Source organism: Rhineura floridana, chromosome 11 (genome assembly GCF_030035675.1).
Source record: "Rhineura floridana isolate rRhiFlo1 chromosome 11, rRhiFlo1.hap2, whole genome shotgun sequence".
NCBI lineage: Eukaryota > Metazoa > Chordata > Lepidosauria > Squamata > Rhineuridae > Rhineura > Rhineura floridana.
In genome coordinates, this window is record NC_084490.1 from 49,779,197 (window position 1) to 49,796,170 (window position 16,974).

Genomic DNA, 16,974 nt, shown 5'->3' on the forward strand with positions numbered 1-16,974 from the left:
GATTTACTCCTGCGCAATCATACTTAGGATAGGTAAAACTGACCATGGGGAGGGAGGCCTGGAATGGGCAGGGGAGGAGGAAGAAGGAAGAGGGGAGGAGAGGAAGAAGGGAGGAGGAAGGGAGGGGAGAGGGGAAGGAGGGGAAAGGCGGGTCTGATCATTCGCATGCTTATTGAGTTCAGTGGGATTTACTCCTGTGCAATCATGGCTAGGATAGGTAAAACTGACTATGGGGGAGGAGGAGGGGACGGGAGAGTAAAGGGAAGGAGGAAAGGGGAAGAGGGGAGGAGAAGGAGAGGGAGGGGGAAGGAGGGGATTGGGAGGGGTGAAAGAAGGGGGAGGGAAGGGGCAAAAGGGAGGTGATGGGAGGGAGGAGGAGGAAAGGGCAGGTTTGATCATTTGCATGCTGATTGAGTTCAGTGGGATTTACTCCTGTGCAATCATGCTTAGGTTAGGTAAAACTGACCTGGGGGAGGAAGGAGGAGGAGGACAACGAGGGGGGGAGGGGAGGGGGAAGGAGGGGATTGGGTGAGGGAGGGGTGAAGAAAAGGAGAGGGAAGGAGCAAGAGGGAGGGGATAGGAGGGAGGGGGAGGGCAGATTTGATCATTTGCATGCTTTTTGAGTTCAGTGGGATTTACTCCTGTGCAATCATGCTTAGGATAGGTGAAACTGACCTGGAGGAGGGGCAGGGAGGGGAGGAGGAAGACAGGAAAGGGAGGGGCAGGGAGGGAGCGGGAGGGGAAGGAGAGGGTAGGAGACTGGATGGATGGGCACTGGGCAGAGGGGAAGCCCTTTTCCTTTCTAAAAGGAAAACATTGTGAACAGTATCATTCTTTTTCAGGGTTTCCCCCACCTTTTTATTCTACAGCAGGTACATGTAGCCTCCCACCCAAATTTAAACCAAAGCTATCACTGGCCACATCCACACCAGACCTTTATTTCATTTTAGACAGTCATAGCTTCTCCCAAAGAATCCTGGGAAGTGAAGGGTGCTGAGAGTGCAGAAGGGTGCTGAGAGAAGGGTAGTTAGTGAAGGGTGCTGAGAATTGCTAGGAGATGTCCTGTTCCCCTCACAGAGTTTCAATCAGAGTGGTTGACTGTTAAACCACTCTGACCACTGGAGCTGTATCAGAGGAATAGGAGTCTCCTCTCAGCCTCCTTCACAAACTACACTTTCCAGGATTCTTTGGGGGAAGCCATAACTGTCTAAACTTAGTGAAATAAAGGTCTGGTGTGGGTGTGGCCCCCTGATTAGGCAAGCCCACCAGCTGGGAATCTGGCTTTTAGAACGCTGACCGTTTGTTCTTACTGAGCATGCCTGGCCTTACCACTGAGTTCAATGCAAAATTTCTTAAATTAATTAAAAATCAGCCAGGCATTTTTTAAACTTTTAAACTGCACAAGATGAAGGTCAGAGTATGGGGCAAGGTCAGTACTGTAATAGGATTACAGGTACTCTGTGAACATGGCTGATTTTTAGTTAATTTGAAGAAATTATGAGAAGTCTGACAGAAAAAAGTCCAAAAGGGGTTTGGTTTTGTTTTCTCTCTTTTTACACTTTGAACTCTTCTATTCTCTCTGACTGTTTTGTACATTGCCATGAAAATGTAGAAGGTTGTTAAGCAAGCACTTCTGAGTTCAGGACTATAAGTTTTGCAAGGTTTTGCTTTGAAATGAGCTTATGGGAAGCATCAGAATGGCATGGGGGGTATTTTCAATTTAACATTGCGGAAAGCGAAAAATCCATGCTGACTACAGTATACAGCCACTCTAGTGGCTGTATAATAAACTGCCTTCTCATAAAATATCAGGGTAGTCTACAGCATTCTAACACCCCATCAGCCCCAACTAGCACAGCTTTGCTGGTTGGGGCTGATGGGCATTGTAATCCAAAACATCGGGAGGGCACCAGGTTGGTGAAAACAGATGTGATGTATGGTCATCAGACAGAGGTGTCCACAAAGACCTAACCACCAGCAGACACACATGTAGGAAACTCGTGATTTCCTCCATGTTTCTCAGAGGATTGCACACTGGTGTTTAAGAGGCCCAGCACCAGCAGGTGGTCAGGTTGGGCAATGGCTGAGGGACCCTGCCGCTAGCTGAGGGCCCTGTGCCTGGGAGGGTGAGGATTCCACTCTGTGATCCCTGCCAGCTTTGGGTTGCAGGCTGCAAGCAGATGGTGACGCAGATTGTGGAGCAGCAGCTCCAGTCTCCCATATGACATCACCTGCACACACAGCCAGTGGGTATTAAATACGCCCAGCCGCTTCACCTCATGTGTTAACCTACCATCACCCAAGATGAGGGGGGGAACCAGCTGAAACTGGGCATATTTAAGTGTGTGTGTGTGTGCGTGTGTGTGTGCATGCAGGCTCACGTCCACACACACACACAGAGGGGAGGTGGGGGCCTGCGGCAGGCTGGTGCCGGCTCTGCATCTGCATATTGGCTGTGCACACACCATACATTTAAAGCAATTTTAAAGCACATCCCCTGCAAGAATCCCAGGAACTGAAGTTTACCCTTCACAGAGTTACAGTTCCCAGAACCCTTAACAAAGAACAGTTTCTAGGGATCTTTGGAGGGAATCATGTGCTTTAAAAGCATGGTGTGTACACAAGCTCTGTGCATTTTGTGGGAGGGGAGACCCCTGTGTTTCTCTCAGAAATTGTAATGTGGAGCTTCCTTTAACCTGCGTGGAGGTGTAGTGATGGTGGGAGGCTTCACATGTTGACATCTTGCCTCCCTTGCAGCTCTTTTGCCTGCTGGAAGGGAGACAACTGTGAGGCAAAGGTATCTTTGCCGCTGTCCAATGTGGATCACTCTGTGTGGTCCCTCGGTAGTACCAAACCAAACGTAATGCTTGAAAGTGAGATGCCAGCTGATTGGCAGAGAGTATCTGGTGGGCGGGCATCGTGGGCTGATAAGAGCTTGGATCAGAAGTGCCAAAGGTTGGTGTGGAGGGAAGAGTATGTTTGAGACTGGGAGTGCTGGGAGAGACATGAAAGCCCACAGAGGAGCCCAGTCTTTGCATTGTCTCTGCCTCCTCTTAGTATTAGGGAGGCTGGCTTCCCTCACTTCTGCTCAATCCTGGTGGATTTTTGGTAACTCCAAGAACTCCAAAACCACAACTGTTATGATGCCCACATCCCCCAAAGGTAGGTGCACAAGAAGAAAAAGCTTTAATAAGCCATTCTTCCTCTCCCACATTCCCTTGCTCTCCTATGGGGGAAGGGCTTGGAAATGCAGGAGAATCCAGAAAGCTTCGCCTAAAAGGGGTCTGGAGCAGAGAGGGCTTGGAATCAGTCAAGACGGCTGGGTGTTGTAGCTATAGCAGGGGGATGTATATGGGAATGGGGCTAATAGTTCAGAACAGGACGGATTTGGAACTAGGTTGCTTGAGATTAGGGTGAAAATCTTTCTCCACATCTGTCAGGCCTCCAGAGACTTCTATAGCTATATGGTAGGCAGGATTTCAACAAGCGCTGCTTTTCCCTGCATGGAGATGCTGTGATGTGCACAACTATTACCTTGAAAATGCCACATCACAGCATCTGTGCATGGGGGGGTCTATCTTTTGGATTGCTGCTTGTTTAGCAGCTATGAAAGGTATAGGTGCCTTGCCAGTGAAAAACTGGGGAGAGTGGTTGAGCAGGGGACAGTGTGCTAGACTTTGGCAGGGGAGGCTTGGATTCAAATTACTGCTTAGCCATGAGACTTCAACAATGGCCTTGAGCAAGTTACTCTTTGGCCTAACCTACCTCACAGGGCTGTTGTAAGTCCTACCCTGAACATACAAGGAGGAAGAACAGGATACAACTATAAGAAATAAGAAAAATGTGACATTCTCCTAACTTTGGCTTTTCTTTCCTTTGCTCTGGGAAACCAGTGTAAGAAATGGAGCAACTTTCCTTTACATTTTGGATGCTCTGGTGTGGTGGTAACTCCTAATCTGGTTTCATTTTGCCTTCCCAGGTGTGGAAGAGGATGTGGAAGAGCCCACTGAGAAGATGGTCCTGAGCACACCCTCGCTTTCGAATACACCAGGCACAGTTACAGAGGAAGTAACCACATCTGAAAAAACACTGGACCAGGTGAGCACATGCCACGGGATGTCTGGGTAAGGCCCGGGTGTTTTTGGGATCTGTGTTCATGGTGAATTGGCTGGCACTTTGGTAAAACTGTAGAACTGGAGGGGGCTTTTCAGGCCATCTAACCACTACGACAGGGATGGGGAACTGGTGGCCCTCCAGATGTTGTTGGACTCCAACTTCCATCAGCCCTGACCATTACCCATACTGACTGGGGCTGATGGGAGCTGGAGTCCAGCAATATCTGGAGGGCCACAGGCTCCCTATCCCTGCACTATGGGATGGGAAACTGTGCCCTTCCACATGCTGTTGCCAATTAGCCCCTTACAATGGTCAGGGATTATGAGAGTTGTATTCCAGCAGCATCTGGAAGGCCACAGATTCCCCATCCCTGATCAAGTCCAACCCCCCTAGTCAAGGCAGGACAGTAAGCTTGCATCTTTTTTCTTTTCTTTTCTGGGAGGTGCCTTTAACAACAGCATGACAAGTGGAAATTCAACAGACAATGCATTCCCCATCACTATTTTACTATACACAGGAAAGCTTTTTACCTACTAAATGTCTGGCTTTCTCATAGTGTCTTAAAGCAAGGGGAGCTGGGGCAGTGAGAAAATATACCTCCGATGATGTAAAATCATTGGGGGGGGGGATGGAGAGCACTGCTGCGAACACAGGTATATTTTGGTAACTGGGTGCATACTGGGCATAGCAGCAATATTACTTGGCATTTATATTGTACTTTGTGAGTGTTCATAGTGTTTTGCGTTATTTCTGTAAGCCAGTGCTATCGTCACCCCCACACTGCAGGTTGGATAAAGAGGACAGAGGTCACCTAGTGAGTTCATGTCTGGGGTGAGATTTGAACTGAGAACATCAGAGCTAATAGCCAATATGCTGCACTAGCCAGAGGTGATATACCTGACTCTGTGTGTGAAATAGTTTCTTTTCAAACCTGGATGTGTGAATTTAAAAGGGTGTGACTGAATGGGAGTAAGAACAAAACTGTACACCAAGCAGGTTGTGCAACTGAGCATCTTGAGTGTGTCTCAGCCTTCAAAAAAGCATACACAAGTTTGCAATCTTTAATATAACGACAATCCAGAATCATCAATCCCTTAGTTTTGTATTTCCACGCACTCATATAAGAATATTGCAATATTGAATGCTTCATAATTATGATGATGCTTCATGTTCACACTTTGCCTGCAAGAATGGGAGAATATGTGTGTTTTGTGGTAGGGAGGGGGGAATCAGCCTTTTACAGGTCCTGAACAACAAAGTGTCTCAATGAATATCAATATTATTTAAAAGTGTCTCAATGAATATCGTTATTATTTACATTTATATCACACCTTTCCTGCAGGAAACTCAAGGTGGTGTGCACTGTTCTCCTCCCCATTTTATCCTCACGACAACCCTGTGAGGTAGGTTAGGCTGAGAGGAAGTAACTGGCCCAAAGTCACCCAGTGAATTTTGTGAGCAAGTGGGTATTTGAACCCTGGTCTCCCAGGTCCTAGTCCAGCATTCTAACCTCTACACCACACTATTCCATGTTAAGCAATATGAAAGCTGTATGCCTTTGTGTGAAGTTGCAGCTTTCAGCACATTTAAGCTTATTCCTATCTGAGCACATGTATTTACACTAAGTGTGGGCCCCAGAAGGGGTGTCTATGCAAGATTGCACTCTTACGCTCTGTAATAATTAAGCTGGAAGAACAACCACCTCCTCATTCCATTCAGTTATAAAAGTGGGGGGGGGGTCTGACTGTGAGCCATTAAGAAGATATGAAGGACACAGCAATCTAACAGTTTCGTTATGAAGTTTACTGATTGAGCTCTGTTTGGACCTGTCATGCAAATAAGGAACTGAGAACTAATAACCAACTTCAGCACCAGCTCTTTAAGCAGCATGGGGATCTGCCAGATATAGAGCAAGATGGTTAGTTCATCCACCTCAGTTGTAGCTACACCAGGATGACAACATCTGGAGAGCCACAGGTTCCCCATCCTTGGTGTGGGGAACCTGTGGCCCTTCAGAGGTTGTTGAACTGCAACTTCCATCATCCCTGGCCATTGGCCATGCTTGCTGGGGCTGATGGAAGTTGTAGTCCAACAGCATCTGGAGGATCAAAGGCTCTTCACACCTGGGCTACACTGACTGGCGGTAACTGTCCAGGACTTTAGACAGAGGCCTTTCCCATCGCTACTTGGAGATACCAAGAACTGAATCTGAGATCTTTTTTTATTCAAAGCATGCATGTTACCACTGAGCTATGGTCCTGCCCTCCCTCTGGTACTCCCAGCGAATGGGAGTGTATATGTATTTATTTATTTGATTTATTATTTGATTTATATCCCGCCTTTCCTCCCAGCAGGAGCCCCAGGCAGCAATATATAGCTGCACTTGTGATGGTATGCAGCCTATTGGCAGGCTGATCAGTTATCCTTTAACCACTGTGCTATATTCATAGCCAAAGTGGTTAAAGAAAGGCATCTCTCTAGTTAGTGTTGGAAACAGAATGCAAGACTAGATGGACCTTTGGCCTAATCCAGGAAGGCAATGTTTATTTCCTAGTTGTTGTGTGCAGTAGCCTAGAAATGTATATGTGGCTGGTGTGTTCATGTACACACCCTGTACACTGTCCTCCTTTACACAGCTTGCCCTCCCACCCTGCAGGTAACTGCACCAGCCGCCCCATAGCTTTTCAGCTTTCCTCAATTTACATCTCAGCATTAAAGGCTTGTGGCAATTTAGGCTAATCTGAGTGTGTTCTTGATGCGGGAGACATAGGCCAAAGTCCCAAGGCCAGCTTCCCCACCCTGGAGCAGACGCTCACTCTCTCACTCGCTCGCTTTCTCGCTCTCTCTGCAACATGCCAAACCATCCCTTTCTCTCTACCTTATCAACAACCAAGGTCCTATCAGACACAACAAATCCTTGGCTGCTGTGGCAGAATGACCTGGAATTGTGGGTCAAGCCCTCATTCCCTCTCAGGGGACATGGATCAGGAATTCAGTACATGGTTTCATTTGCCAATGGGAGATCAGCAGAAAGGGACCAGATAGCCACATGTCCTACTTTAGAGAGGGCAGTCCTCTATTTGAAGGGCTGTCCAATCCAAGTTTGATTTATTATCTAGATTATTCTCTAAATATTTATAAACTGCTTTTCTAGACCAAGGCAGTGAATATAAGCATAAAAATACAATACAATATTATAATAAAACTTTTTAACAGTAAAAAAACAAGAAACCAACAATACATTAAAATATAAGTTAACCAGCATAAAAACCATTTCCAGAGAGTCACTGCAATAAAACATCAACAGAACAGCAGTATGACTGGTAAAGCATATCAATTAACACATTTTGAAACAGGTGGATTTTCAAAGCCTTTTATACTGCAACTGAGAAGGCCAACAGTGCCTCTCTTAGGAAGGAGCTTTGTAAGGTAGGAGCCACTACTAAGAAGGCCCTATCCCTATTGCCTGCCAATCTAACTGATCTTAAAAGTGGGCCAATGAGTAGAGACTCTGATGCCAATCCTAAACCAACAGCAGATTCATATGGACATAGGCAGCCCTTCAATAACTTGGCCTCAAACCATTTAGAGTTTTAAAGGTCAAGGCCAGGACTTTGAACTGGGCCCAGACACACACTGGTAACTAGTGCAACTGATTGAATCTGGGATCCTCTGTCTGATTTAAAAATAAGGAACCATAAAAAGGGAGAGTAAGAGCCTTGAAGGTGCCACTCAACATTTAGCAGCATCTAGTCAGCAAAGTAAGCAGGCACACAAGTCGCTTAGGTTGCTTCCAGATGGACCTGTTTATTAAATCTGATTTGTTTGCACAAAGTTTGCAGGGAAGTTGGACGGTGCCCACTACATATTGTGCATTTGTCCTGATTTGTTTGTGGGGAGGTTAAACAATGTTGCATGAAGAAAATGTGACCCCACACTTTCCAGTGCATTTTTGCATCACTTTCCTTATTCAAAAAGTCCAATTTTTGGAGGAAGCAGATTTGTTGCACAAGAGCTCCAAATTAACTTTAATTGTCCAATTTGAATTTGCTGGTATGTGATTGGATCCCCCACAAAAATAGCAGCAGTCTGGAAGTGACCCCAATATGATGAGCTATATTGCATTTCTATTTAAATTATAGTATTTTTTTTAAATGGATATAAATTGCTATATGCAAATTTTATGCAACTTAAGAACATAAGAAGAGCCCTGCTGGATCAGGCCAGTGGCCCATCTAGTCCAGCATCCTGTTCTCCCAGTGCCCAATCAGATGCTCAGGGAAAGCCTGCTAGCAAGGCCTGAGTGCACTCACCCCTTCTGTGGTTTCCAGGAACTAGTATTCAGAAGTATACTGCCTCCGACTGTGACTGAATCTTGCTGTCCTCTTTTGCCCCCTTTTTGGGGGAGATGCATGACTGGCCACCCTGAGGCTGAACAGAATTTCTGAATAATAAGAAGGAGAAAGTAAGACTAGCTATTAACACAGCATATCTAAACATCAGCATCCTCCAGTATGTACAGTATATCACTATGAACTGGTTCACACATGCGTGACGCTATACTTACTGTACACTTCACAGTTGGCAGCTGAATATATTAATGGACTTTATTGAAAAGATGTGGTAAGTGATAGAGCATTGCATGCAGGAGGTCTCAGGTTCAGTCTTCTGCAAACAGGATCGTCAGTAGCAGAGCTGGGAAAAACCTTGGCCTGAGACCTTGGCAACCCACTGCCAATTAAACTCCACCAGGGGTAGCCAACATGGTGCCTTCCCGATGTTGTTGGACTACCAGTCAGCATGGCCAATGGTCAAGGATGATGGGAGTTGGCATCTAAAAATAACTGAAGTGCATCATGTTGGCTATTACTGAACTAGACAGTACAGGAATTGGATTTATAGCCTTATTCAGTTTCATATATGTGCAAGACAGCTTCATATGTTCAAATTATTTTAGGTGATATGATTACAAACACTATTTGTAGCACATGTGTGATGATGGACCATTTACACATGCAGGCTATCAAGACGAGAGCATACATGTGTGAATCAGGTCTGTGACTTATAAATATGATCTCTGAAAAAAATGTAACACTAATAGTTCATTTTAAAAAGGGAGCAATGAATAGTTCACAGGGATGAATAGTGTCTAGATGGTGCCCTCTAAAGTATCATGATAGTCATTGAATAATAGGGACTCGTGGTTGTTCAGTGTGTCCCAATATGTTCCAAATGATGTTCCTACAGGTTGTAATGTAAATAAGGAACTAGATTCAAGTGCTAGATGAGAGCTGATCAGTAAGATAGATAAGGTTCAGCTGAAATTCACAGCCACCTCTGCCATGAACATGCTAGATGCTTTCGGCAATCCCCCCACTTCAGATTCAGCTCCTCTCCGCCTGCAATATCAAGATAACAATAATGGCCTACCTTATAGGTTGCTGTAAAGCTGAAGTCCCAAATGTGCCACAGCACCCTCAGATACCCCCATTGGCGCCTGCCAAAGCCCCCTGCCTCTTCCCATGTTTATTTTTATTTTTAAGTTGAGGGTTTTGGCTTTATTTTGGTGGGCTGGTTGGGGAGGGGGGAGTGCTTCCTGCTTTGTTTACTCTATTTTATTTGTTTGGGGAGGGTGTATGTAGTGTTTTGCCTATTTGAGGGGAGGGTTCTGGGCATCACCAGGTATGGGTTTTTTGGTGCCCGCAGGTTTCTTGGATTTCTAGATGTGCTCCCAGATTCAAAAGGTAGGGACCCCTGTTCTAAGGAATGCATCATGGTTCTCTGTGTGAAGCACTTTGAATGCTCTAAGGCAGTGTTCTTCAGCCTTAGGTCCCTAGATATTGTTGGACTGCAACTCCCATCATCCCTGGCCAGCTCAGCTGATGGTCAGGGAAGATGAGAGGTATAGTCTAACAACATCTGGAGACGAAAGATTGAAGAACATGACCCAAAGGCATAAAAATACTCATTTGGCTTATTATGTACACTGTTTCAAAAGAAGAGAAGGAAAATTTCTCACATGTGGACAGAAACTGGATTCGTAGATACTAGAAAACATGAAGGCTTTTCAGAAGGAACATACCCCTCCTCCAGTTATAGCAGCAAAAGTAGAGGGCAAGCCTTCTAAAATGAAATGTGAAGGTGTGAAGACAGGCTTAAGTGTGTGCATGTGATGAAATAGGGGGGATGAACACACTTTCGCTGCATTTTGAGACATTTTTAAAAGGCAGAAAATATGTGTTCAGCTTCCACCACACGTAAGCTATTATGCCTGCCTTCACTCTTTGTTCCCTGGGGCCGCTGCAATAACTAGAGGAATAGTTTCCTTTTAAGCAGCTGTTGTGTCTTCTAGTATCTGCTTACTATGTTAGTTTCTGGCCATATGTAAGAAATTTTCATTCTGTTCTCTTCGAATTGTTCATAAAGCACTTGGAGCCGGTTCCTGATTTAACCCAGGACCTGCAATAGCTTCAGTCATTTTGGGATTGCTTGACAGATGTGTATGGTTGATCCTCTGGGTTGTAGTCAACTAACTCCTACTCAGAATAGACCCACTGAAGTTAATAAACCTAAGTTAGCAATGTCCATTAATTTCAATGGGTCTGCTCTGAGTAGAACTAGTATTGAGTAGCAAACTGTTTCTGGAGGGCTGCTGCCAGTCAGTGAAGACAGTATTGAGCTAGATGCACTGATGGTCTGACTTGGTGTAACACAGCTTCCTAGGTTCTTATGTACAGTGACTGGTGATGACTATATAACCCTGCAACATTTCATAGATGAAAGTAGACATTCCTGTAAATTAGCAATACGTCTGTTCCCAGACTAATAATAATTGCCAGAGGGAGCATTGTTCTTTTGATGAAAGCTATATCAGAAAAGTGCAATTATCCTGTAATGAGTTATCAAGTGTCCAGAAAATGGAGGGCCCTCTAATTTCCACTCCCTCTGCTTGTTAAGGTGACTGAGCATGCTCAGGCTGTTCTACCAGCTGCAGTAGGTTCCTTAAAAAAAAAATGGAAGTGTGAATATCTGTGTTTTCCCTGGTAGAATACAGCTGTAATACAAATCATTGTTTGAGCAGTGTTATGCTTTTGTGCACAGGTTAGGGGGAAAAGAAAATAAAGGACTTGCAGCAACATAAAATAGGCCGGCAAAATGGAGGAGAGTTGCTTGTCTACCTACAGAAAAAAAATGAACGCAGGGAGGAGGAAGGAGTGGGTGTGGAAAGAGGAACAATTGACACACCCACCTAAAACATCAGAGCAAAGAGTCTGCAAGCACTAGAGAAAAGGAGTGAAGATGTTTTATTCTTCAGTGGATTGGGTTAGTACAGATTTACAGGGGGGAAACTGCATGATAGCTTCTGTTTGCCGGTAACGTCATGTGAACCATGCAAATTTAATCGAGCTGTGAGTAGCACAAAACACACAGTAAACCTCCATGGAAATGAGCCCACAATTCCAAGTCAAGGTGTATAGTTCTTAAGATCGGCAAAGTTATTTTGGTATCCAAAGCAGAAAATCCCACACACTCCTTTCTCTCTCCCTAGCAGTAAAAACACAATAATAATAAACTATCAGTTTGGTGCCTTTTCATGAGACACAGAATCAGGTGCCTGAGGTGGCCACCTTACTTTGCCTAATGGTAGGGCTGGCCCAACAACAACAATTTTTTTGATTTACTACTCACCCTTTACCATAAAGTCACAGGACAGGTCACAACAATTTAAAATATAACATTAAAAAGCAAATTACAGTGACAAGAATTGGGTGGATCCTAAACATTTACATCTTAGGTGTCAAAAGCCAGGGTAAAGAAGTGCATCTTCAGCATAAGATGAAAGCTGTACAGTGAAAGTGCCGGGTACACCTCTGTGGGGAAGGAATTCCACAATGTAGGGGCTGTCATAAAGAATGCCTTCTCCCAGATCACTGTCCCCTGAGCTTCTTGGTGGAACTATCAAGAAGGCCCGCTCTGCTGATCTTGACACCCTAGAGTAGCCTTTCCCAACCAGTGTGCCTCCAGATGCTGTTGGACCACAACTCCCATCAGCCTCAGCCAGCACTGCCAATGGCCAGGAAAGATGGGAATTGTGGTCCAACAACATCTGGAGGCACACTGGTTGGGAAAGGCTGCCCTAGAGGGTGATTTTGTGATGTATTGCTGTTATTGTTGTAAGTCGCTTTGAATTGTTTGTGTGTGTGTGGAAAGGCGACATACAATAGAAGTCATCATCATGAGGACTTGGAATATTTGCTTTCTTTTGGGTTCATTTTGGTTAGTCACAAGCGCAATTCAGATTCTCCGCCCCCACCTCCGCAAGTGATTAACACTGCATGCAAACTGAATAGTGGCTTGGTTGGGATGGCAAATACTCCCACCTTGTCAGTCTCTGGAATTAGCCATGCTGCAAGGTAGACTAAGGGTGCTTCCAGGTGGGAGTTTATTGTGGGATTGGCGGTCTTCATGCTGGCCAGTTTTTCTCAGTGTCTGCATGCTATCAACAACATAAAAAGGCCAGCCTATGTTGCCTATCCCCCATTTGTTCCAGATTTACCCTTTTGGCGAAATATGTGATGTAAAAAAACCCACACACCCTGTTTCCAGCAACAACGTTTGTGATATCTGAATGACCTATTTGCAATATTAAGCCCATATCTGGAAGTACTCGAATTGCTCTATTGTCCACATTCCTGTTATTTTTATGCTGTTAATTTGAGAGATGTGAAATCATAATTATATGGGATATATGGTGGTGGTTGTTAGTGCTCTTTCATTATTTGGGGTATTTTGTCATTTTTTGTTTTTAATAGCACAGCCCACCCTTAGTTTTTGTAGGACTCAGCATGATAGAAATGTAATAATACAGACTAGGGTGGCCTTTGAGCATGTGCAGAGTTGATTTTATTTCATCACTCAGGAACCATAGCCAAGCCCCCACATATGGAGTTAAATATCTGGTCTTTTGGATTGGGGTGTGTAATTTCCAGGTAGTGTAGAAGCCTAGTACCTTTAAAAAAATTAAATTGCTACCACTTTTACACCTATGGTAGACAGTCTCCCCTTCTCAACACATTGCTATGCAAAATGGCACTAACCCATTCCCTTTCTTGCATCAGTATTATATGGATTCCAAACCAGCATCTATATTATGCCAGGCTGAAATGTGCCCACAAATTCCATTTTTCTCCCAGGCTGCCCCTGCAGCTGACAAGAAGGAAGTGTCTCCCTTTTCAACCATCTTTGAGAGCAGCACTGAGGATGAAGATGATGAATTCCTACATATCCCGGTAACAGTACTGGGGAAGGGGATGCCAATTGGGCTAATGGTATCCTCCAATTTTCTGTAGCAAGTGGGTTGTTGTAATCTGGCTGTCTTCATTCACTCCTGATGAAGATAGCTAATGTCGACTTGATTTCAGTCTCTAAATCTGTGATTCCACTCCCAAAAAGACTTGTTCCGCACCCCAAAAGTGAGATCTGACAGACTGAAATGGCTGAAAGTGTATGTGTTTGCTTCCATGCCAGCTCCTTTGTCCAGAATTAAAGTAATAATTCACCCACTTATTAAATAGAATCTAGACAATGTTGCTGCCAAACCATTGCAATCCAGTCAGACTTTTGGTTTATTTTTCTGACTTCAGATGTGCAACCATAGTGCCAGCCTGTCCAGTACAGACTAGCAAAGTGCTATTGATACTTTTCCAATCTAGCGGTCCTTTTAACTGTTTCTTTCATTCCAGCTACATGAATCTGTTGTTTAATGAATCATCTCATTGATAGGGGGTGACAAGTGGGACCCACAACAAAGTCTTGCATTGTAAGGTATATTGCCTTATTCAGTCTGCAAACTAAATCACACCTAGCCTTTGAAATTTGCACTTCTCTGAATTTTGTGACACATTTCTCCGCCCAAATAATGTATACAAAAATGTGTATATTAGGGGAAAGTGTGTATAACAATGCACATATTAGTGAAAAGAACATACAAAACCCCATTATATTAGCAGAAAATTGTATATTGGGCAAAACTGTACAAAAATGTGTGTATTAGGAGAAATTTGCACTAAAAAGCTGACAAAGTTTCATGAGGACATTTTTTAAAATTTACAAAATGATGCCGAAAGCTGGAAAACTGAAGACTGTAGAAAGGAAAATTAAGAGGAAGCAAAACTGATATAGTCACCCATCACTGCCTACAGGCACATCCTTCTAGTTTTGTCTGCAAAGAGAAAATACACAGGTTTGTCAGCAATGAGTAAGTAAATGGCTGATTCCTATGGCTGGAGTGAAAGAAGCACCAAATTAATGGATCAGCTGCCATCTTGAAAGCAGACAAGTGTGTGTTGTACAGTTCCTAGGTCTTCCTACACCATAAGAAGATACCTGCACTTGGGTTTGGGGGGGGGCTGGTCTATGGCAGGGAAAAGAAGACACAGTCTTAGTTTGTGCCTTAGAAAATTTCCTAATTGTCCTGTCTTATATCCCAGGAAGCCTCGAAACCTTCAGTTCACCAAACCACACTCAGGGGGGACCCTATCACAAAACAGGTATGTTGGAGTTTTGCTGTCAAGAAGTCAATGCCACTTTGAAAGCAGGGGGCAAGGGGGAAACAGCTAAAGGGACAGTAACCGGCAAAAGCAAGATCTTTGTTCAAAGGGATTACTTCTCAGTACACTTGCCCCATGGGGATGGATTTTGTGGGGTTGCTATGGTCAATACAGCACTATGTGAAGTGCCATGTGGGTATCATCATTTTAATTCCACTTCTGAAAATGGTTATTTATTATACAAAGATCTTAACCACTTAATCAGAGAATATCTAAGCACTTCAGGCTACTTGTGGAGAACAGCAACACTAAAGGGCTCCATTGCAGAGTCCAAAGGACTAATCTAATAGGACTCAGACTAACAGTCCAATGTATGCTATAAGTATAACCTATCAGATATATCGGTGGTTCCCAACCTGGGGGCTGCAAAGTAATCCAGAGGGGGCTGCAAACAGTAAAGAAATGAATTATTTATTAATTTTTTTAAAAGGTCTTCACTACCTGGATGCTGTCTGCTCCCCACTGCCACAGATAACACCTCCCCCTTGCTCCAAACAAGAGGGGAGGACTTTGCTGAAGTGCCATAGCGTCTTTCAGGCATGCCAAGGACAGGCATCTGCCTATACCACACATGGCAAATGCCAAAGGAGCCTGAGGGATGTGCTGCCAGGTAGAAGGGGGCATTACTATCTCAGCTCCTTGCACTGCTGCTGCTCCTGCTGACGCCCTTACTCAGAATGAGAGGAGAGGGCTTTTTATGAAGCAAAAAGAAGCAAGGCTGCAAGGAAAGGCTGCTTTTCCCCTTCCTTCCTGGCAGCCTGCCTGCCTGCCTTTCTTGGCTCCTGCTTCACTGCCACCTCCTTTTAAAAATTATTCTTATTTGCGAGGCTGCCCAGATCTTGTCTTCAACTCATATGGAGCCAAGAAGCAGTAAGGAAGCTCAGGACTTGCTCACCCCCCCTCCATCTCTGAGGCTACGTGTGTGTGCCAGCATCCCCCCCTTTCTTCTGCCTACATTCCGTCCCCCCAGCCTCTCTCTCCAAGATGCTGCAGCAGTTAAGAACATAAGAAGAGCCTGCTGGATCAGGCCAGTGGCCCATCTAGTCCAGCATCCTGTTCTCACAGTGGCCAACCAGGTGCCTGGGGGAAGCCCACAAGCAGGACCCGAGTGCAAGAACACTCTCCCCTCCTGAGGCTTCCGGCAACTGGTTTTCAGAAGCATGCTGCCTCTGACTAGGGTGGCAGAGCACAGCCATCATGGCTAGTAGCCATTGATAGCCCTGTCCTCCATGAATTTGTCTAATCTTCTTTTAAAGCCGTCCAAGCTGGTGGCCATTACTGCATGTTGTGGGAGCAAATTCCATAGTTTAACTATGCGCTGAGTAAAGAAGTACTTCCTTTTGTCTGTCCTGAATCTTCCAACATTCAGCTTCTTTGAATGTCCACGAGTTCTAGTATTATGAGAGAGGGAGAAGAACTTTTCTCTATCCACTTTCTCAATGCCATGCATAATTTTATACACTTCTATCATGTCTCCTCTGACCCGCCTTTTCTCTAAACTAAAACGCCCCAAATGCTGCAACCATTCCTCGTAAGGGAGTCGCTCCATCCCCTTGATCATTCTGGTTGCCCTCTTCTGAACCTTTTCCAACTCTATAATATCCTTTTTGAGATGAGGCGACCAGAACTGTACACAGTATTCCAAATGCGGCCGCACCATAGATTTATACAACGGCATTATGATATCGGCTGTTTTATTTTCAATACCTTTCCTAATTATCGCTAGCATGGAATTTGCCTTTTTCACAGCTGCCGCACACTGGGTCGACATTTTCATCGTGCTGTCCACTACAACCCCGAGGTCTCTCTCCTGGTCGGTCACCGCCAGTTCAGACCCCATGAGCGTATATGTGAAATTAAGATTTTTTGCTCCAATATGCATAATTTTACACTTGTTTATATTGAATTGCATTTGCCATTTTTCTGCCCATTCACTCAGTTTGGAGAGGTCTTTTTGGAGCTCTTCGCAATCCCTTTTTGTTTTAACAACCCTGAACAATTTAGTGTCATCAGCAAACTTGGCCACTTCACTGCTCACTCCTAATTCTAGGTCATTAATGAACAAGTTGAAAAGTACAGGTCCCAATACCGATCCTTGAGGGACTCCACTTTCTACAGCCCTCCATTGGGAGAACTGTCCGTTGATTCCTACTCTCTGCTTTCTGCTTCTTAACCAATTTCTTATCCACAAGAGGACCTCTCCTCTTATTCCATGACCGCTAAGCTTCCTCAGAAGCCTTTGGTGAGG

The 16,974-nt window shown here is 44.7% G+C and overlaps 1 protein-coding gene across 5 annotated transcripts in view; it reads left to right on the plus strand.

The window, feature by feature from the left end:
• The window catches only part of LOC133365882 (collagen alpha-1(XVIII) chain-like), an 86,291-nt gene that overhangs the window by 26,532 nt on the left and 42,785 nt on the right, over positions 1 to 16,974 (plus strand). For 4 of the 5 annotated variants that reach the window (XM_061588282.1, XM_061588285.1, XM_061588286.1 and 1 more), the window contains exons 3-5: positions 3,980 to 4,098; positions 13,311 to 13,406; positions 14,607 to 14,666. In XM_061588282.1, the coding sequence (XP_061444266.1) occupies positions 3,980 to 4,098; positions 13,311 to 13,406; positions 14,607 to 14,666 (275 nt within the window). The remainder of the gene's footprint in view (positions 1 to 3,979; positions 4,099 to 13,310; positions 13,407 to 14,606; positions 14,667 to 16,974) is intronic. The other variant, XM_061588287.1, reaches the window with a different exon arrangement.